A 24,370-nucleotide genomic window follows, 5' to 3' on the forward strand; every position below is an offset into this window, starting at 1 on the left:
TCCGCGTCACGAGCGTACATGTAAGTATATTTTTATACCTTAAAGGGAATTTAACCTCTGGTATTTCTGTCGCCCTCCGAGGGTTCCAATATTGTCCGCTGCCGCCCATGACTTTTCACACCTGTGGCGCTGATAAACGCTGATTGTGGAGGGAATAAAGGAAATTGATGGGGTCTTCCATAAAGAACGCGTTGGAGGTTCTATTCCCTTTAAAGGGGCTCCAAAGTTCGGTGGCAAAACGTGTGTAAAGTCAGTAAAGTGCGAAATTTACGGTTGACTCTGCCCGCCTCTGCCAAGGCTAGTGAGGGGTTGGGGGGAATGAAAAGCATGCTCAATTTTTTTTTTTGCCACCGAACTTTGGAGCCCCTTTAAAGGCAGGCGCGTTATGCACGCGGAATAAAAACTCCGAAGGATCGAGTGACTAGAACGCGCTCTCTCTAACTTCAATAGTCCCAATCGATACGTACGCCGCACAAATGTTTGGCGTGCGGCTAAATTTGGCGGGAAATCGCGAAGTCAGGTGATCAGTAGCCATTTTCGGAGTGAGAGAAAAAAATTATATATTATCTACCTACGGAACTGGCAACCCAGCAGAAATACCTAGTTATAATAAATCTAGCTGGCAGCCATGTCACACCGAAGATGGCGCTCTGTTGGGCCGCCGGAAAAATAAACCGAAACTCGTAGGCGGCTTTTTATCCGTTATTTTGAAATATCGACTAAGACTATAGCTTCAGCCAAGTGACGTAGAAAAAAACATTTTCACGTAACCTATCGCATTTTATAGAAACACCTATTAATCGGATCGAATCACGTTAAATTGATATAAATATATTGTCGATAACCACCAGCCAAGACACGCCATCTCTTACATTTTTCCCGAAACACAAAACCCCCGACATCCGCCTTAACGCTTCCGTTTTATTTCCGTTAACAATTGACCATGAAAACCAGCCTTTAGGGTTCGGCATTTGGATAATAAATTAACCGTTTATTTGTTTTGAATCGATGGCCGCATATTAGCCGAAAATAAATTATTTTTTGCATGTTAAATCGTTTATTATCCAGTAATTAACGGTTAACAACAATTGTTATAATAAAGCCACATTTTTGTAGTTCATTTATCTGTTCCACTGAACTCTAATCACAACTCAACCATGTTATACAAAAAGAAATGCAATCGAAATCACAATTAGGCCTACACTTTCAAAGTCTACTAATTACAATACATATACAACTTACCTTACTTACGTTTTGACTAGGAACGTTGTGTTAGTTCCTAAGTCCAGTTACAAAACCCACAGATTGTAGACGTTAAATATTGAATTACTCTTTAAAATATACTAATATCAAAATAAACATATTTACCTTTTAATTTCTGTTCCCTTGATTCTTAAGCCTTGATGTTTCCCGCTTAGCCTAACCACGGCCAACTTCGATCGCACGTACCGTGCTTTAGCGGCCCCGTCAATCGCCTGAATTTACCGTGTATATATTTTCCCACCAGGCTTTCGCTACGACCAAAATTTAACGTTAGTCAGATAGGAAAATCCACAAAAAACAATTATTTTTAATTAAATTTAAAAAAATATTGAATTAAACCGAATGTAGGTTAATATTTAACTAATAGTATAATATTGTTTTCATGATTAAAATTTTTTAACGGTGTTTATAAATTATAAAAGAGTTAAACAGAAACCAAGAACATCCTCTAGATGCTGCCAGTATTATTGTTTAATACCTGAAACACGTGTAAATAAATAAATAAAACAAAAAGTGAAAAGAAGATTCACTGTAACTTCAGGGTAAATATATTATTTTAACATTTTTTAATAAATAATATTAAGTTAAAATATATTATAAGCGCAATAAATTATAATTTTAGGTTTCAACAAGTTTTAAGCTTTCATCTTTTTAAACCTAGAATAATATTGTATATTTAGAAAGGGCCGGTTTGTAATTTTATCTGACTGAAAAAGTTTTCCATAATAAAGGTACACACCTGAACAGAAATCATCCTCCTTGAAATGCAGGCTGAAGACCATCTATCTTTTACCTTTTTAGTTCCAAAGATGTACCTAAGCATCTTTTATCTTCAATTATATTAGTTTTAAGATTCTTACTCTTAAAACTAATTAGTTTTACAGAAAATACTACCTAAGAACGGTTATAAACTCGTGAATTTGCTATATATATATACTATTAATAAATATTTGTTATTATTAAAGATTTATAAATTTTAAGAGAGACATTATTTACGCGTCAAAACGCTCTAAACACCTCTACAGCCTTCAAAACTATGTATTCTAATATGGCGCCTTCGCGTAAAAAACGCGTCTCTTTTTCTTCATTTAATATTTATAAGGTAATATTTTTTAAAAATTATGAATTATACTTAAATATATTGCGAAAACATAGTTTAACTTACTATACCTTGTTTTTTTCTAAATAGGAAAGTGGAAAACCGAAGAAAAAACATTTTCACGCGATTTCGCTTGTATTCCCCGCCTTTGGTGATAGTAGGTTTTTGGTCGTATGTAGCGCCCCTATCGGGATTATTCATACACGCAAATTAACTTTAGATGCGAGGCGATTGACGGGGCCGCTAAAGCGCGGTATGCGTGATTGAAGTTGGCCGTGGCCTAACGTGCTCGAGAGCTTTGTTCGAGAGCAGTGTTGCCACTCTGTGATTTTCAAAATGCCAAGAAATGTCAAGCGTGAAATTTCAAAGCAGAAGTCACAAATAAGCGTGGCAATTTTGATTTAAACAGGTCGCAGTGTTTTAGATGGAAAAAGGAATCTCACATTCACTAAAAATCATTTATTGGGCGCAAATATTACCCCCGACTGTTCACAACTGTGACAGCTCAAACGACGCGTAGATCAATTTACTGTCATAGAAATCCGAAAGAAACTAGAACGTTTTTGCAATGGTAGACCACGCACCGATTTGAAACTGGCGGATTAATCCTTTATTCGTAGCGAAGGTAGCCTTTTAAGTTACAAAACTAGCGGGAGATACCGCTACTGGCGGATTCCGCCAAGTTTTAGTAAAGACAAAGCTACGGTTCTAATCGGCGGGCATTCCACCTTTGCAAAAATCGTTCTACATGTAGTTACTTTCTGATTTCTATGTTTATAGTTTGACTTATACTTCGTACGCAAGGTTGCCAACCCTGTTCGCACGGCCTCGTAGGGACCTAGAAGCCCAACTTCAATGGGATAAATTATAGTAAAATCCCAATTTGTAACGTTTTCGAAAGGAACATCCTACGGATAATATAAGATCTTTGGGCCAAAAAAAAATCCCTAGGTGAAATGCCAAAGTGTTGAAAATATATACCCTGATGGCAAGATCGACCTCAAAATGCCAAGATCCTGGATAAATGCCAAGGAGTGGCAACATTGTTCGAGAGTTTGAAGAAACGAAGTACTACGATCTAAGAATCTAAATTTTTCCTGCAAAGACCATTAATACGCTTCGCTAACTAGACAGACGCCACCCTACAACAAAATTGTTACCCCATTAGAAACACGGGAGAAGCTTCTGACCAGCCGTTAGAGGCGCCAGTAGTAGCACTGCTGAAGTGCAGAACAAACGTCGACCATAGTATGCGGTAGAGTCCGACGCCGAAAATAAAAGAAAATAAATCGTTATGTCGATCAGTACAAAAAGGTCAACAAAAATACAATAAGTTCCTTCTTTTGCCTGGAATTCAGCAACTTAAAACATTAGTGTATCACAGCAATAATTCAAATATTGATGATTAAAGAGTGACGAAAACGTCATCGAATAAAATATTAGAGATTTTTTTATACGGCGTAACAGGAATGTACCCTCGGAGAGATAAACATTAGTGTTTGGTGCTAGTTACCTAAGAACGAGTTTTAGCAGACGATTTTGGGATTTAAGTGAGCGCTTATAATATTAATGTAACGTTCCAACCAGTAGCGTAGCCGGGATTTAATTTCGGAGGGGGCACACAATGGAAACAAATAAAATACATAAATTGTATATACACGTGCCACCTATGCCCCCCTAACTATGCCACTGGTTCCAACTGAATAGTTTATTATTATTTGGTAAAAGTAAGAGTATACTTTTACCTTTAAAATATATATTTTTAGTAGAAAAACATACTGTCTTTAAAAAAAGCGTTGCGAAAATAAACTTATGGTGTTATGTAATGTCTAAAATATTTAATATTGATTTTTCATTAAAAGTTCTCGTTATGAACTTGTGAATTTTTCCCTTCAAACATGTATATTTTAGCTTCCCATATATGTAAAACATACAGTTTTCAATTACATAAAACGTATTTACAACATCAAACTGTACTTTTAACGTAAGCTAACTTACTTAGCGAAAGCATTATATTTATGTTAAATTTGCAATGTGAACTGACAATTTCACAGACATTTTCCCTGTAATTAATACAGATTTAAAGTGTGTTAAAGGTTTTTACGTACCTCTTCGGTACTTTTTACGGTAAATACCTTTCTTAAAGAATACACGTTATTCCTGTAAATATTATCTTTAAAAAATACCAAAACCCGGTAGTATTACTGGACTATTCTGTCAATGTGTTGCATCCTATTTTCATGTAAAAATGTTCTGTTAAAACTACGGTTTTTTCTCTCAGTGTAGATAGAAGAAGAAATATACGTGGTTTAGCTGGAAATTGTGGCCCAATGGAATCTGTATCGAGCCTGCGAATGTTCATGTTTCATCTTGAGCCACCAAATAGACCTTTCTATAAATTCCTAGCTAAACAGGCCAAACATTTTCACTATCAAGGAGACATACCGAAGTGTAACCCACCGATTTTGTCCAAACTCGGGGGATTGGTAGACCTTCATGTATCATGAAAAATCCTAAAGGGAAGTTATTCAATGGGCCACCGTTTTGCCATGCCATGGCAACAAAAAATGTTTTTGACAACAAAAATGGAAATTTTCCCATTGAAAATAACATGGGATTCTGACCGATTCCTAGCCCCCTGTGAAAAATTTGAAAAAAATTCAAAATTTCAAAAATGCCAAATAAAGAAAAAATAAATAAAAATTTACAATAAAAACATCCAAATTGATCAACTTTTGATCAATATGAGGTCAAAATACCATGTTATTTTCAATAGGAAAATTTAATATTTTGTATTGTCAAAAACATTTTTCGTTGCCCTGGCAAAACGGTTGCCCATTGAATTTATTCCCTTCAGGGTTTCTCATCATATATCCAATCCCCCCAGTTTGAATAAAATCGGTGGGTTACACTTCGGGATGTCTCCTTGTAAGCCCACATGGCGCTACTTCAGAAGGACTTGCAAACTTATTTATTCTTTGGTTTAAAAATTCTGCTTATACTCATTCCTATTTGGTTGGTACTTTCTGAAGCATCACCGAGCGTCACCCATAAAGTCGATTTTCAAAATTTAGCCAAAGTAGCCTACGTGCAGATTGTATATTTCAAAATATAGCAATTCCATAACTGAACTATTTACAAATTCAATGAAAATATAGTTAATTAACTATTTAATATGGTTTGTATAAAACTATAATCGTTAAATGAGTAGGATTGTTATAAAATATCGACTATTTATCCAGACAACTAGGTTGGCAGGTTTGCCAGATAATCCTTTTATGAGCCTCCCTGGTTCATGAAAATTCGGGCCAAACTTTCTGTCTTTCTATACACAAAAGTAAATAAGCACATAAATAGTATTTTATAGAATGGTCTATTGAGTCCACGAATGAGCAGCTTAAGAAGAGCCAATTGCAATGATTTAATGCTCTAATTTACGTCGCATCGACGCAATCTAACTCTGTTCTTGGCATAGACTATAAAATAAAGCAACCAAATGCTCCCTATCATTCTTAATCCTCTCGAGAAACGTTTTATCTATACTGCCTTTTTTATCTGCCATGTTCACCTCCGGTGGTATGGTCTCTGTTACTAGGTACACCGGGCTATAAATTAGACACACTGCCATGTTCGCCTTTAGGGTCTATGACGGAGGTAAGCGTTTTATGACTTCCGGCTTCATAACAAATTATCGTACAATAGACCGTTCTATAAAATTAGCTACGGATGCTTTCTTCATTTGTAGTATGATTGGGTGTGAAAGTTTGGCCAGATTTTCGACGGTGATAAAATTATCTATCCGGAAAATCTGCAGGGTTGTTTTTTTCCAAAAGAACAAAACAGTTTTTTTATTGATTAAAATTACAATTCGTTGTTTTAAACGGTTTTTATTTTGAACTTAAAAAAACGTTTAGAAAACTTTGTTTAAAACCAGTTTTAAACTTTTCTTCATACTTACTTATCAATAGAATTATACATTTTTAGATAAAGTTTTATTTTAGGCTAGCATTAGATTTATTAGCCCACTACGTCAGTTAATGGCTGACATTTTAAATATATACTTCTACAATAAAATCCGTAAATTTAATCATCTGAATTAATAAAAAAGCACAGAAGCATCTTATCTCAATAAGTATATCCAGAAGTTCATAATAAACACCAGCTGCAGGAAAAGTTTACAAATACCTGCAGGCGTAGTAGTTTTATTTGTTGGTTTTGTAAACGTAGATCCTACTGTTGTTTGTAAGTCGGACGTATTATCTGAATCAGGACCTTTTTATTTAACTCTCCTTTTTGAATTAATTATCACGTAAATGGGCTGGAAAAAGGAAAACATTTCTTTTCCGACGTACTATTTATAACTAATTTTATTTGGTCTACTAAAACTTGGGATGAATGTGAGTCACATCTCGTTAAATTGATGTTAAATGAAAAACGAGTAGTTAATTAATATATTCCCTCCCACACAAAATGGTTATACTATTTAGTATAAAAAATATAGACTAGCAGAAGCTTATATAAGCTTCTGCTATAGTGTCTATTTTTTTATTCAATGGTGTCATGAATATCAAAAGGCACCAACTTGTGATTCATAGAAAACTGTATAGAATGCATAGGAGGGTGATATAATGCGTAGGAGGGTGATATAATGCATATTAGGGTAATATAATGCATATTAGGGTAATATAATGCGTACGAGGGTGATATAATGCGAAGGAGGGTGATGGCAAGCCCTTAATGCCACGCAAGTCAACCGCTCCCTACACTTACTATTAGCGTTAACCTCAAAAAAAAATTATGGAAGGGGAAAAACCTCTTTAACCAGTGGGGAAAGACCTGGCAAACTCAACGCAGAAGGAGGAGTTCCGAGTTTTCAGCCAGCAGGGACGTACCTTTGGGGGGGACAGGGGGGAGGCTCCCCCCCCCCAAAGTTTTGTAGAGTTGGCAAATCGAGGTGGACTTGGCAAAATGAAAATTATGAAACATGTTAGTTAATTAAAAGAAATTCCTAAATCGATAGTAAACGATATGGCAACAAATCATTTAGAATTTCCCAGAAATTTACTTCCCTAACCTCATAAACTATGTTTTAGATTTCTATGTAGTTGCTTCTCCTTATGTATAACTTACAAGACCTGATTTCTACGCTAGGCAGCTAGTGTGTCGGAACTTTAGTTCAGCCTTGTGGGAAAAGCTTTTTAAATAGTCATTTTTTCCTACAGCACCTTATAAAATTGAAAGGCAGATAGACGCGTGACAGAGAATATCGGTTGTTCGTTATTATTTCAGTGTTCATTTTCTACGTTAAATTTGGCAATCTGTATAAAATTTATAAAATAGTTTTAATTTCTATAGGAGATGTTACAGTTTTTTTTACTTAGGGAAAATTAGGTAAGTCGTGAATATTATAGTGATATTCTTTAGGAAAGTGAAAATTTCACAAGCAAATATTCCTAAAGTAGCGTTGGGTAAAGATAACGTGTGATCATATGGTGTGATACAGTGTCGGTTATTTTTACGTTAATATTTCAGTAATAAGTGTTTGAATTGTTTATGTTATATTTGGGTATGAATAATTCCAGTTATTCAAAGCAGTTCAGTTAAACAACAACTAGTATTCGTCAGGATGAAATGTATCTATTTTTTACTACAGCGGGATACACGACGAGAAAATAGTAAGCGGGTTTGATGGGATTTTTAAATTGCTGTACATCGTTCAATCTCTGTTTTCTTTATCGTGTATCTCACTTTATATATAAAGAGAGTACGCAAATGCTTCACTCAATATAACCATTGAATTGGGAATAATACTGCTAGAATTACAATTACGATTTCGGTTGCCATGGTTTCGCGGGACCTGTTCTGCTAAGACTGTACGATATTCATCTTTATAATTAGGCGGTAGCGCCATCTATATTTTGTAAAGTTACATGGCTGAAAATAAATAATTATTAGCTAACTCACCGTAACTTGAGTTACAAAGGATCGTGTTGACAGAATAAAATTATTTTTAAACAACTTCAAAGGTTTTATTTGTTACGATAAATCATACATTTCAATTTCTCATCAGATTCGCGAAAAAATTCAATTGCAATATAGTTTCCACCACTAGAGACAGATGCCACCACGTTAGAACGATAAAGTTCATGAAGTCTCCTTATTGAACGAAATTGGTCCCGCGCCAGTCAGATTTAGTTGTACCTCTATTTATTCCCAACTCAATGAATATAACTAAACGCCGAGCCATTTTCGCCATTGAATTGGGAATAGTACCGCTAGAATGACATAGGCGCGTTCGGTAGTCGTGGTTTCGCGAAACAAATCCTGAAATTTCCAGTCGGCGCACTCAGGCTGAGTGACTCAGCCGTCAACTCTATAATTATACGGGTGGCGCCATCTATAAATTCTAAAGTACATTAGTACCATTAATTCAATTGTATAGTATATAGTTCCCGCCGCTAACAGCGGATGGCGCCACCGATTATAATTTTAATGAAACATTTAAATTGAAATCTAGCGTAACAATCCAAACTTAGACGACTTGACAAACTTTGGTTTTTACTTGGCAAATTTCACTTACCCCCCCCCCCCAAACGTACTCTCTTCGGTACGCCCCTGTCAGCCAGTGCCACAAGCTGGAATCCAACCCGGCTCCCCTTGCTGCTGTTTCATTTTGTGCAAAATTCAAGGTTTTATAAACTAAAATTAGGTATTACTAATTGAATCGCTCTGATCAACATTTTATGTTCCATTAGCGTGCTCGGATCTGCTCCGATCAAGTTTCGTATGTTCCATTTCGTGATCCCGGGTGCTCGAGATTGAGATCGGAGCAAATTTTAGCGTGTTCCTTTTAGATTTTTTGGCAAAATGGCAGACCAAGATGCGAAAATTTAAATTACTAGCAGACGAAAAACAACAAAGCGCGGGAATATGTTCATGGAATGTTCCATTTGCGGTTTTACTCTAGTCGATTGGGGCGAGATCTATGACGTCAGAGACAGATTCAGAGCGAATCTTGAGCAATCAAATGGAAAACGCTATTAATATTAAAGGGGCAGGGGAGCTAATACGTCATAAATCTAATTTTCAACCGAAACATAAGCCTAAATCTATTTTAAGAAATTTTAACCGTTGATATTATCTTTTACAACAGCATGATTAGTATTCTAGATTTAAAACAATAACTCGAACAATATTGTCTTAATTTTGAAAGAAATTTAATAATATAAAGATTTATGGTGCTATTGTACTTTAGGAGGTTGCGTATTTGTTATATAATTTAGGAGAGGGTGGTCTTACAAAATGTTACTCTTCGTTACGGAGGGGAAGGATGTCGGTAAAGTCGGTTTTTAAGTTATGTAATTTGTGAACAGTCCCTTAATTTCCCGCATCATTTATCGTAGACGCCAAAATTTTTTAAATAGCGCCACCCACTAGCGATTTTGTGATAATGCAAAAGTTAAACGGAAATTATATCTTTTAAAATTATAAATTATTGAATAGGAATGTAAAATCAGATAATAAAACACTAGTTTGGTCTCTAGAGCTAAATTACATATTTCGAGTATTACAGGAAACGCCGATTTTGAATTTTCTGACCCTTATGAAAGTTAAACGAACCAAGACTACTACATTTCTGGATTATGTATTTCATAATCCTTCAACTAAGTAGTTTATGTGTACCCGCCAACACGCAGAAGGTGCAGCAATGGGTGGACCATTTCCCACTTCGCACACAGCAGTGGGATTCAGAGTGGATGCTGCCTACACCCTACATACTTAGGTAAAGAGTCAAACCATTTGGAGGGAGCTCCTAAAGGGGAACGGCGAGCACACAGCAGTCCAAGTAACCCGGCACAGCTGGTACCGGAGATCACGGTGGGACTCCAAAAAGCCGGCCTCATGTGGAGGCCCACCACCCCACAGCAGGCTACCCAATCCGCCGCGGTGGCCAGTTTTCACGGACCCTCTCCGTTAGCCTGAACCGAAACTCAGTTTCCAGCCCCCACCTGACCGAAGTCGGAGGTGGAGATAGGACCATTTGACAAGAGCTAACATCTCCCATTGCGCCACCGCCCTTGTGGGTTCCAAGAGTCGGACCCCAACTCCTCTTTAATGCCTCCAGTTATTGCACACTCTGACCCATTAAGGGCCTTACTCCGCCTGACATCAGCGCCGGCCCTAGGGCCAGTGGTGGAACTTGATTTTGTAGGGCCCCAGGCCCACCCTGATCTCGAGGATGAACTTCATCAAAAGCCCCAGACACGCGCCTTATTCGCCTGTTCGGTAATCCGCCACTGCCTAGGGCCGCTCGAAAGGTGCAATTGCACCGTCGAACCACCTGAAAAACTTGCTAGGGTCGCTACTACCTGCCGTTGTAAAATATAGAAATTAAACTGCTTAAAGTTATTTACTACTTAATAAACCATGTTTTCGTGATTTTATTCACTAAATGACGTATTTCGGCCGTCACCATTTTTTTCATCCGAAACCAACTTGCAAAAATATAAGGGAATTCTGACAGGGTACACGTCTCAAGCAGGGATCCATACTGCTACTTAGAATGCTTATAAGGTCGTATCGCGTATGGTAAGAACACTCTGATGGCTTTGGCCCCGCCAACGAGATAAAAAAATCCCCTCTCTCACGTTGTTGTTTGTTAATTAAACATAGTGACGTCAAAAAAACCGTCAGCCACATCGAGACGAAAATTTGCCGCGATAAGCATTCCAAGTAGAGGTATGGATTTCTGTCTCAATCGAATAACATTAGCATGATTGTGAAACAGACAATCTGGTAAGATAAATATTGTACTTAGTAAGAGAAAACGGATCGACAAAGTTTCATGTGTCCGGTCCATATTAAAATGCCTCTATCTTCTGAAATATAGTGTTTTTCATTAATTTTCCTATTAAATTAATAATTTTTTTAAATTGTTTATATTTTCTATAAATTTTAGTTTAGTTTCGACCTAATGAAGGCCTGCACGGTTGAAAGATGGCAATACGCCCGAATATTAATTATTGCTTTGATTATGCGTCCTTTTTAATTAGTTAATTTTTGTAATTAATAATGGATATTATTTGTATATGTATAAAAAGAGTAATTCGCGACTGAAATGAGTCTATAGGTGACGAAACGGCGCTAGCTTCTCCGAGGTAGCGCCTATGATCTAGCGTCTGCTACAGACAAATTAAAATCCATAAGAACGGTTTTTCCATAAATAAACTTATCAAAATATAAACAAATAATGCAAAAAATATTAAAATGCAAGTATCATTATTTATAAAGTCCATTTACGAATATAGATGAGGAAAAACTAATAGCGTCTGCTTTAGCCGCTATCTATTTAGCTTCCAATAGCAAACCAAAGGGGGCGTAGTGATAGTTTCCGGCCGCGAATGAGTTTCTTCAGTAGGATTTTTTTAATGCGTTGTTTGGTAATACAGAAATAAAGCAAACACTGGTAGGTATTAAAATGCGTTTGTATTTTTAAATGTAAGCCCCATCCACGCTTATTATTTTTCTATTAATTACGCATATTAGATTAAGGTATACAATATGAAAACGTTTTACCAGGCGGAATTTGGGAAATTAATATTTTAATATGACATTTTTTTAAGTAACTTTTACCTATCGTCGATATATTAATCATTAATGGATACAACCTATTAAATTTTACCAATTAATTGCAGATTAATTTATTTACGAAATTATTTGAATTTGTCGTGTTTTTTTTACCTTCCTAGAAGCTATTTAATTCTTATAGTTTAGTGTATAATTTTCATTCTTTCTTCGGGAGTCCTTCTGTAACTCGAAAGTGAACTGTTATATAACAGCTCGCAGCTCCGTCCGTTAAAGCGTTGCCAGACGTACGATAATTATCGCTCAGAGCGATAATTTCATCGAAATGTTTAGGGCGTACTATAATTTTCATGGCATACGATATCGTACCATTATTTCGATAATTCTGCCTCAACGTACGATAATGTACGATAATTTTAAGATTTTTGGAAAAACCTATGAACGATTTAAATTTTATTATCAATTTACATAACTTCTACTTAAAAATGAATGATATTAATTTTCTTCCGAACGTGCTGCGTAGTCCTGAGTGTGAGTTTATTACTCCTGGCTATTACCGCATTTTTTTATACATATTTAGACATATTAAGTTCAGTTAATAATTATAATAAGCATTTTGTTTATTTCCCTGAAATAAAACTCCTGTAGTGCTTTCAAAACAATCATCTAAATTCAACGCAAGTATATATATATGAATTCAAATTTAATGCGAAAAAGAAATGTGCGAAAATTTTCCAGGAAAATTTGGCCTAGATTTTCGATCTGGCAACGCTGGGGCTCGTTATTGAGTTTTAGTTTCCTCAGCGTATTTCTCTTCGGCATTGTGCCTTGTGATATTGATCTTTCAAATAAATGGTAAGTTAAATTTTGAGTATAATTGACTATAAGATAGAAATTAACTTATTTTGATAAATGATTGGGGTTGATTTTACCCACTATAACGACCGTGACTATTATAAATGTTTATTTTACATTCATTTTCGAAGGCCCTAACGTTTCTCTTTGTATTCTATGTTTACTATGGTTAAAGCGCCCATACCCGCCTTAACATAAGCCTTTTAAGATAAGAATGTCAACTTCTACCGAAAATCAGTGCCTTACTTTCGCCGCAGTTGCGACATCTCCCGTTGCATATTTTAGTTGCAGGGTTAGCTTTTGCCTAATATGTATCGGCGCAGGGTCGAGCCCGATGAATTATGAATTGCAACTAGATCAAACCTAGGTATAAATAAATACATTCTTGCTAATATCTTTGGTTTCAAATAATTCATTTAAAATTGTTGGTTAATAATATTAAGATATAAAATATAACAGAACTATGAAAATTAGGTTACACAGTACTGGTGGATTTTTAACTATAAGTTAGCAAAAAAAAGTAAGTTATGGGCCTTTAAATAATATTAATTTTGAAAATTCATGCCTAATAGCTTTTTTCTTTAATTGCAAATTTTTATCTGTAGCAAGTTTGTGGAGTCTAACTTTGCTGTAGAAATTAAATTAATTAAACTTATTCTTTGATGTTCTATGCGCACTTCGGAATCAACAAATTATGTTTTAACTGTATTTTACTCGAAAAACCATGTTATTCTTATGGAGCAGAATATCTTTCCTTCCCTAGTAAAATACTAGTAAATGTCCTAAAACAAAGGGCTTTCTGCACCATAGTATAAAATATTCCCGCTTTAACCTACACGAACAGATTTGTGATCAAAGAATGTGTCACTTATTTCAATTTCATGAACTAAATTCTCAGTTGGAATGGTGTCTTGTAAATGTTTGTGTTTGTCAAAAAATTATCACTACAAATCAAGTCATTGTTGGTTGTGTGCTAATCATAGCGATTCACAGCTTTTATCCACTTTGAAAGCGTTTCAGGTTTAGAGAAAGGAAACCTTTAGTTTAAAACTATTATAGGCGTACATTTAATATAAATAATTACAAACTGTTACAACCTATGGAAAGAAACATTGGTGCTCTGATTTGTGGTGGTTAATTTAGAATTTTGGCAATTAACAAATTCACAACTTTTAACCATTTTGAAAAAAAAAACAAATATCGCGTAAAAGTAACCATCAAACGTTTTACGTCTAGTTATGCTTAACTTGAGCTTCGCACTTGATATAAATTTCAGTAACCAATAGGTGGCGCAAAGCTCTTGTGATAACAATATTTTTTTGCGACCGGCAGGTGGCGAATTTTCGGGCGTTTCCCCCGTGTCTGCTTTTTCTTACTGGCGTGTAATAAAGGTTTGCCAACCGGTGTTGGAAATAAACTTTCAAAAAGTATTGGTCAATATGACCACAATACCCTCTACTTAAAAAATAATTTACAGGTCATGACCACGCTTTTCAAATTGCATTACTGCTAGATGCCAGGAAATACGTTCGATTTAGGAGTAGAAATAAGTCAAAATCCGAAATTTCCTTGGCTGTGCGCTGTTTCGTCGATGATTGCCCAGTTATATCTTTCGTTTTGTTTTACTGAACAAACTTGAATATAGAATAAATTAGATTTATAATGATTAAAGGGGCTGGCAAGCTTCGATGCACATTTGAATTTATATATATAATAATAATTCCCACGTCATAGCTTCGGCGTCTACTTCGTATTCCTACTTTCCCTAACTTTTAAAAAATTTCTGAAATACAAGTTGCGGATATCTGTAAGCATATAATGTAAAGAAGGAAGGTCTTTACTGATAGTATCTAATATGGTCGATCTAATACTACCTATCTATATCTTTAAAAGATGAAAAAACAAATCCAAAGCTCAATTTTAAAGACAAACGACTATATGTGGATAATTATGCGACGTGTCTCGATGCGAGTTTACCTTGCAATTTTAATGCATGTATGGGCCATAGAAATCTCATAGGTACTTAGAATGCGGCCGTGTATGGTGGTGCCTGTCGCCTGTTCGCCAGGGGTCGTTCAGCCAATGAGAGACGATAAAATGACTACGCTACGACCGACGCGTCATCACTCGGCGGATAAATATGAAAGCTGGAGACGATGCTTTCGATAGCCAAGCTCGGGAAATTTAAATAGGGTTTTTTCGATTTTGAGATCTTAATCGTTTTAAAAAAATAACGCAATCATAACGGTAAATTACCAAGTTTATGATTTTTTTTTAAATATGTATAAATTAGAAACCTTTGGAGCCGTTTAGAATAATATATCACCTCTGCTTCAACGGTTTCATTCGTCGGTGCGCTTCGAAAACATTAAGCCTAAGTCAATCTGACTGGCCAAAAGTGGCGAGCCGGCGCTCATAAAAACTGCGTATGATGAGGCTGATAAGTAGAAGAAAACATTTTATTTTAAATACACTGTATAAAACCTTAGGCTTTTGTCTAGCTTGCGCGCAATAATAATCCCTCTATATAATAGTCATATCACTCTGGTTCTCACTATTTAACTTTAACTTTATTCATTCAGAGAACTTCCTGCCTTAATATCAAATCCAACAATTTGCAAAATTTGCCAAAATTAAATTTAAAGTTCCAAATATTTTGATAGACTAAACAGTAAACACAAATCTAACCACAAATTTCATATGTAACAATCACTATCTTTGGTATAATCTGTGATACAGTCCCGTTTATGAGACAATTTGGGGCTGCGTTGCTTATAACCACACTATGTTTTACAAAGAAGGAAGTTTCTGAATACCCATCTGCTTTCCAGAGACAGCCATAAATTTCATGACAATCAAATTCGAAAGACATTCACGGAATCCATTCCAGTTGGGTTTACTGAGTCTTCTCTCCAACGCAACCAAATCACAACGATTATAAGGATATTTTTACTTTCAGCAATACCAGCATTGGGAATATATTTTGTAATTAAATTAAACAATTTTTAAATCGTTCTGCGTCACTTAAATAGCCTGCTGCTTTGATAACCCTAGAAATTAAGTTATAAACAAACATTTCAAATCACCCGCCGTTTCCAACCCGAGGGTTATACCACTATATTACCTGTGCAGTGTGCAAGGAAACATTCGCGCAGTATGAATTTTTTTTGCACGTCGGAATTAGACATGTGTCAGAATTTATAGCCCGGTGTACCGGTTAGATTTAAAATTTTAAACCACACCACCGGAGGTCTATCAAAGGGAGGAGCCACAATCATAAAAGTTAAAATTATTAAATAAATCGTTTTTTATCTTATCGCCTCGTCGGAACAATTTTATCACCGCCATATATAAAAACATCGACAGTAAAATTAAAAATTAAATAAATATCGCCAATCAATTGCTGGCTCTATAGTGACGTAATGTATAAAGTAATTTATTATTATTAAGAACTTAAGCTAGATGTCACGCGTTACCGGCGGTAGTCGCTCTTTGTTGATATTAGTCAATCGTCTGCCACGGCTGTTTGGCTATTTCTCAGTTATGCGGCAGCATTCTAGGTACCTATGAGATTTCTATGGCATGGGCGCTTGAGTAAATAAGCACGGCGGACGGATATTCACGTTATTAGCCACACAGCTTTATACTCCGTCAAACTCAGGCGGCCGAAGTTTAAAAGCTTCACCCAAAAACGGCTTCTCTTTAAATTTTCACTGGGAAGAGTTAAATTATTCACGTCAAAATTAATTTGATAATCTGATAACGTCTAATACGAAAGTATTACAACGAATATAATGTGATTACATAGCGATTACAATGGTTTCAGCGATTACATGGTGATTACAACGGTTAAAGCGATTACATAGTGATTACAACGGTTAAAGCGATTACATAGTGATTACAACGGTTAAAGCGATTACATGGTGATTACAACGGTTAAAGCGATTACATAGTGATTACAACGGTTAAAGCGATTACATAGTGATTATAACGGTTAAAGCAATTACATGGTTATAACAACGGTTAAAGCGATTACATGGTGATTACAACGGTTAAAGCGATTACATAGTGATTACAACGGTTAAAGCGATTACATGGTGATTACAACGGTTAAAGCAATTACATTATTTACTTAGCGACTACAGAGCTAGTACTAAGCGATTTCAGGGCGATTACAGCGAGTACTTGATGGTAATAGAGCTAGTATAAAGCGATTGCAGCGAGTACTTGATGGTAATAGAGCTAGTATAAAGAGATTGCAGCGACTACGTAATGAATACACTTACCAAAAATTGATTAAAAAGTTATTACACAATAATTTTAGTAATTTTGCTCACCGATTACAGGAAGTGGTTTGCCCCTCGGTTATGCCGAAGTAAGTGATTTTAATGAAATGTTTCGACATACGGTTGATTATACCAATTAAAGTCTTGGGCACCAAAATTAAACCGGTATTTTACGTCCGCTTAATCATTTACTTTGGTTTTTTTCGCCTGTTCTGGGTTTTTTGAGCAGGTTAAATGTGTAGCCATATGACGTCATTTTACCAGTGGCGTAGCTGAGAACTAAGAGGCCCCCCGCAAAAATTTCTATGAGGCCCCCCTTTTTAATTTTTTTATGGTTAGCGCCCCCCGCACCGCGGGCCCTGCGGACCATCAGCTACGCCACTGCATTTTACTTCAATTCTGTCTTGACGAAAAAAATGAGTTGGAGTAAGAAGGGAGTGGTTAAAGGTTATTTATAAAAAGCTTGCCTCATGTGAAGAGCTTCTAAACCCGTAATGTTTTCGTGAAATGAAATTTAAGCAGAAGACAAAGCTAGATTACTCTCTATACACCTCCTTTCGAGGAGGAGTAAAAAGTGTATCCTTAGAGCTCTGGAACAAGCAAACAAAATTCGGGACAGGGTAAATCTTACCCCGAGAACAGGCGAATAAAACGTTTTAGGGTAAAAAGTTTACCCTTTTTGTGCTCGGACAAGCGAAAAAACCACCTACGGCCACTACTTAAAAATAAACTTACACATTCGATAGTTTGATATTTCGTTATCTGGCCCTTCTCCACATGCGAATTGCCATTTTTCACGGATCGATTTTTTTTGTCAATTTTGATTTTTACAGAATAGCCATTCTGGTAGGTATACAGTTAAACAGAACACAAGTGTAAATTAGTTTTTATACGTACACACCAAAAGTGGATATGACTTCGTACAAAAAGTCTCGCTCTCGCCGTCGACCAAGAAACGCGTTATTGCTATGTCTCACCCCTCATAGGCGGATGAATACTATTTTCCCGCAAGAGTTGAAGCCGACTATCGCAGGCAAAATTAGCGATATCTTTAAAATTCGCTTTCTAAAATGAATTGTTATTTAAAAAAATTCAGTTTTATTTATTATGTTAATAATTATTAGTTCAATTTGTATTTAAGAATAACATTTTATCTCGTAATGCAATATTGGGCCAAGGCTTGACTGAACTCAATTTTCAGTTGTACGGTTACACAATTGTGGTTTTAATACAACTGCTAACTGGGCTGCCGTTTTCTTTCACGGCATTTTAAATTTTCAAATTCGTATAAAAATTAACTAAAACGTAATTAAACTCACACCAAACAGTTACAACCTCCCAATTTTAGCTATAATAATTAATAGCACCGGGACTGGGTTGACCTTCTGACTGTACTACTTTTCTTTAAAAATCACGCGGTTCAGCGATTCGAATTCTTATTGGATAATATAAATTATGCGTTGTCTGCGGTTATTTATGCTTAAGAAATATCATGACAAGCATAGAAAGAGGTACTTTTGATACACACCAGTATTTGAAATGAAACCAGGTTTTAAAAAAATAACTTATTTGGGATTATATAACTCTGATTTACTTTTACCCAGATTTATATGACTAAATTATATTTATCGTTTCAGATTGAATCCACAATTACTCAAGACTAAGTATGAACTACGCCGTGACTGGATGGGATGGACACAGGTTCGCTTTAGAATGGACAATCAAAGACGCGCCGCTGCTCTCAACGAAACCAGGCGACCTCATCGAGAGCCCCACTTTTGGGTGCGCCAATAGAGAATGTCCGGCGAAATGGCAACTCAATCTGTATTTACACGGAACGGAAGAAGTCAACAGCCAATTCGGAAGTCTGTATTTGCACCTGAAAGAAAGCCCCACCGAAGCCATAGCTGTCGTTCGATTTCAGTTAGCCGTTATCGCTAAAGATAGGGTCAAAGTAAAAGCTGTTGATTTGGAATGCAACCAAGATAACGTTAAACTAGGATATGGTTCTACGAAGTTCTTTACTAGAAATGACCTTGAAACGGACAACGAAAAATGGATGGTCGACGGTCAACTCGTTCTCCAGTGCGTTGGCCAAGCGTTATTTTCATCGGCAATGACCACAGTTTGCAAGCAAAAGATGGAGCGTTTCCACATTCCCTGGGGTGAAATCGTTAAAACTATTTATTCCGAAGAGTCCTGGAACGACATTGTACTCCATACGTCGGACGCGGACTTCAAATGCCACAAAAGCATCCTATCAGCTAGATGTAGCTATTTCAAGATACTGATCAATACCTCGGTTGATAAAAAGGCGATGGATTTGGATATGAGGAAGGAGATCAATGGGGAAGAAATGAAAATAATTCTCGACTCGATTTATTTAGGAAAGCCGCCGGAATCCTTAAACCTGGCAACTGCCAAAAGAATGTTTCAATTAGCAGGATCTTACCAGTTGCGAGATTTGCAATGGTTTTGCGAAAACGCTTTGATCCGTGACGTTACTGCCAAGAACGCAACTGAACTGTTCTTTTTCGCCAACGAAAACGAAGCCAAAAGTTTAAAAAAGGTTGCGGCTTCTTTAATAGCCAACTGTACCGAATAAATTTGTATCTTTCTCTTATATTCTTTATGTAAACTCCTTTTTTAGATTGGTTGACTTTTTCCAGAATTAACAAAAAAAAAGTTTATCAGTTAAGTAGCGTACCATTATTAGCTTACACCTTCCATAGGTACGCATCAGGATTTGGTTGGTTCTCTAAGTGAGTATGTGCTGTAAAGCCCGCATTTGTATCCGCAAATGTAGGCTTTGTTATGGGCCAACGCTGCTGGGGAAGGTAGGGATGACTCATCTTCGCTCGCGTCGTCCAACTTCGGAATTCTCCGAAAGTGGCGACCTCTGACCCGAAGGTTTAAGAGCGCGGTGATACCGGTGAACCGGTGATATTATATCATCCTATGTCACCGGTTGTCTTATCATAAGTGCCCTGCTCTAGCGTCCTTAGACCGGACGGGTGACGAAACAGCCATGGACATTGAGAGATTCCCTCTGCAGACAGTCACATTTGAGACGCCAGCCACCCAACCCTTCAAAAGGCAGCAATGGGACGACCACTCCCCACTTCGCGCACAGCTGTGAGAATAAAGGTGGATGCTATTTCATTCCAGCAGACACAGAACCTACTTAGTAAAGGAGCTCTTACGCCTATTAAAATAGGTACCGAATATCTCGTTGGAACTCCTAAAGGCATGAAACCAAGGGTCACGGCACCTCGTACGCCTAGCTGATTATTATTATTATTACCCACCGCCACACATCTGGAATCTCCAGTGATGCTGGGACTCAGTTTCTGGCCCCTACCGGACCCAAGTCGTAGGTGGAGATAGAACCACTTGATCATGGCTATTATTTCCCAGTGCGCACCGCCTTTATGGGTTGCAGGAGCCGGACCCAAACTCTCCGGTAAAGCCACCAGTTATTAAACAACGTGACCCATTAAAGGCCTTTTAATATTAGCGCAATATAATTATTTTTCACTTTAAAGGAATATAACCTCTAACGCGCCACCATTTTTTGCTTTAAGTTACAGCAAGAAACGTAAACTCTAAGAAATTCAAACCCGAGGAATATAGGTTTTTCTAGCGCGCTTGCAAATAGCACGTGCGAAGAACATATTTATAAGGCTGTGTCTTGTTTTATTTTTATTCATTTTATTTTATAGAAATATCTATTTAAAAAAAATTATGTTTCAATAGGTATTATCATAAAATAAAAACATCAAAAAATTAAAGTATAAAATCTTTTGTACAATATTGTACCATATTGAATTCAAATTCGCTGGTTTGTGTACCGTCTTGTAGTGACGCAATCCAAAAGGGGAGGGAAGTGGTGACCTCATAATACACGTTCTCAAACGTACTATAATAATCTATTTTCCTTTATTTCGCAAATATTTACAAAATTTACAAAGAATAGAGGTAATCCTCTAGGGAAGCCCCTGGAGGAATGGTGTTTAAAATTGATGCCGCGTTGCCCGCTGAATCGCGATCGCGATGCGTTGGAGAAGGAACTGAACCGAGCGCAGCTCACCGGTGAAGTCCTTTATTTATTCCTCTGGTAGTCTTAACAACGTGTGCCGGTTTTATTGGTAGCCTTGACGACGTGTGTTTTAAAATGAATAACCCTTAGCACGGTCACGCCATTCACGGTGAATAGTTTGTTCTAAGATTTACATTGCATAACTCTAGCTCAAAATTGGGCTTGCAAGAATCAACCCTGACATGGGGCACTTATGTCCATATACCAAGTTTATAATGGTCTATAACTTAAATCAAGGGTTATGTTTTTCAATTTTTACGCCCAATTAAAATTACAGCTATAGCTGCCATCTTTTATATTTTCGAAATTTATCGCTATTTTAGTAACAAATCTCTTGGCCTTTTTAATTGTAAATCTGCCGTATTTATGTAGTTCTAAAAGCTAGAACTGCCTACTTAAAACTGGGCTTTACTAAGGGAATAGTTTAAACTTTGGCCAGAAGTATCGCCACCTACCGACTGAGTTTTAAATCGAATGTGTGAAAGCTGTCACTCTGTTCATTCAAAATTATCTTGATATAAAAGCTAAACGTCTCAGCGTATGAACATTCATATTCAAAAGTTGTCTGCTGTAGTTTCTTGAACAAATAGTTGACCGGTAATTAAGTAGGTGGCGCTATCTTTTCTAAGCCCGAAGCCTTTAATTATAGAAATCTATAAGCGTACGGTCATTTTGGTAGTTTAAATTTTAGTTTGTCCATTTAGGATTGTTCTAAAAACTATTTAATATATGTTCTGCTACAGCTGACGCGTGCAGGGCTCTCTAAAATACAAAAAGTACGTTTAATACTCCTAAAATTCATTTTGAACAAGACTGAAAGTTTCTAAATCGAGCTTGAAAATCATTGCCACTCTTAACATTGCGACCTGGCAACGCTGTTCGTAAAAAAAGCCTGATACATATTTCCATTTCCCATTTCCGGAACTAAAGCCTATTTGCATTTTCGACTGTTGTCGGGGTTCTTGCGTGCCCTGCAGCGGTTTTGAGTTTTTTGTTGTCTTGACTGTTTGTCCTCTTTATTTGTAGTGTTGGTGTCTAAGGCTTTTAGCCGACATCACTTTGCGTGTCACTCTCAAAAAAAAAAAAAAGCCTATTTGCACACCATGTTGGAGAATTGGAGTGCTTTACTGTGAAGTCTTCGCGGTGTGGATATTGAAAATTTAGGTAATTATTGTTATCTTTATTTTAAAATAAATTTTATACGCTAATTTAACTTTAATAAAGGACGGCTGTAGTTCTAAACAATGTGAACTTTTGAAAATTAGTGGAAAAAAGTGGTATTTAGTAATTCTAATTTAAACCCATTATTAGAAAGACGAGATATTAATTTTAGCGCCTAGATGAGATATTCCGTTTGGACAATTTCCGAGCGCCGTCTGAATAAACTATGTTCTTATAATTTTCTTTTTCGTATCTTGACTATGCCAGTGGCGATTCTTTAGTAACCGGGATAACGGAAAAGGAAGTAACGTAGAGCTGATGTGTTTTGTTTACTAGCACAACGGTTGAATATATATTTATTTTGCTAAACGTAATAATAGCTCTCTATAATACATTGGTTCAATTTTATTTTTTGTAATAAATACAGATCCTTTTCTCTTAAACAAATGGGATTTTAAATATTTTAATGGTCAAGATAATGGGGAAAGTAGTAATTCCTTTGACTTGTTGCCACCTATTGTTTTTCCTGATGTGTATTTGTATTTAATTTCTGGTTAACGGTAATAGTTAGTGTAGGGAGCTGTTGGCTCGAACGCGTGGCATGCAGGGCTTGCCACCACCCTCCTACGCATTGTAACCCGGCCACCGGAATTAAAGGCTTTAAAAGTCGCTCGATGACTTAGGCCTAAGGTGGTGCCTTGGTATTAGCCTAGCTGATTATAAATCACCATTCACACATAAGTTATTTAAAAATTACAAATCACCTGCGGCTTATGATCAGTTTGTTTGCGGATTCGTCAGAAAGAAATGTAGGCGTGAAAATATTTAGTGATAAAGGAAATGGTCTTTTTATGATTAATAATAATAAAATCATTTTTATTGAGGATATCCGTCTGAGCATAGCTATATTACATAAGGTCCTCCCTAATTAAATTATCATAAATAATTACAATTAACATTTAATAAAGACAATACGGTAAAATGTAGCGTAATAATACTGTTGTCAGTTGTCCAAGAAAAATAAGTTTCGGGATTTTTTTGAAAGTATTAAAGTCTTTTGCAGCTCTAATATCTTTTGTGAGGCAGTTCCAGAGGAAGGCCCCTTTATAAGATATACGCTGCTTTGAAAGAAAGTGAATCTTACGATGTAATATAACATGCCGTGTCTACACCTCTTGTCTTATAATGGTGTATGTCCATTGGTTGTTGAAACAGCGAGTTTAGATAAGATCGAGGGGCTAACCACTCTTAGAAAGTCTGTACACCGGATTACACTTAGATTACCACTGCCAAAGGTAGGGACTTCAAAGATTACGCGTAATCCCATTAGTACAGTCAAAGGTACGGCTCTGTACACCGATTACGCGGAGTGATCACCCCCTCGGATAAGATGGAAGGTGCCATTTCCGAGCTTTAAAGACAAGGCAGGCAAGATGAATTTTTCTCATAGTCTCGATAATATGCCAGGATAGATTTATATGCACTAAATCTGTTGAAGTTCTTCTGTTTACCGCGAGTATGATTTTTCCCGTTGTATTTTGTAGAACTTGCAGTTGGTCAAGTGAATGTTTTTTGCCATTGCATATAGAAAATCTCCATAGTCGAATATAGGGGCGACAGCAGTTTTATACCATAGATTCAGAATGAAAGGGGGGATATATCATGATCGGACATGCCGTGTTTTTGATCTTGCTAACTAGGGCCTCAATATAAGGCTTCCAGGTAAGTTTTTCGTCCACCTGTAATCCAAGATATTTGGCTGTTTTCACTCTCTTAATTTTTGAAGAGGATAATTCTGTGGTTTGTTCGACAATCTTAAGTTTTGCTTGTGGTCCAAATAGCATGAATTCTGACTTTGAGGCATTTTTTTGCATGTCTATTTTCGAGAACCAGTCCGCGCAGTTTTTGAATTGCCTATCAAGGTGGGTTAATACTATGTTAGGGTCAGCATTTGCTGTAGTCATGGCCGTGTCGTCTGCGAACTGAGAGGGAGTTTATTGTTATTATTATTGAGAGGGGGCG

At 36.6% G+C, this 24,370-nt stretch overlaps 2 protein-coding genes across 7 annotated transcripts in view; one reads left to right on the forward strand and one right to left on the reverse strand.

Moving 5' to 3' along the window:
- Positions 1-24,370, reverse strand: part of LOC149945260 (uncharacterized) — a 148,699-nt gene that overhangs the window by 114,863 nt on the left and 9,466 nt on the right. The window lies entirely within an intron of this gene.
- Positions 18,755-19,693, forward strand: LOC149945264 (speckle-type POZ protein-like A). Its single transcript, XM_090176468.1, has one exon. The coding sequence runs from the start codon at positions 18,755-18,757 to the stop codon at positions 19,691-19,693; it is 939 nt and encodes a 312-aa protein (XP_090032594.1).

Source organism: Leiobunum rupestre, chromosome 5, assembly GCF_980474605.1.
Source record: "Leiobunum rupestre chromosome 5, qqLeiRupe1.1.hap1, whole genome shotgun sequence".
Taxonomy (NCBI): domain Eukaryota; kingdom Metazoa; phylum Arthropoda; class Arachnida; order Opiliones; family Sclerosomatidae; genus Leiobunum; species Leiobunum rupestre.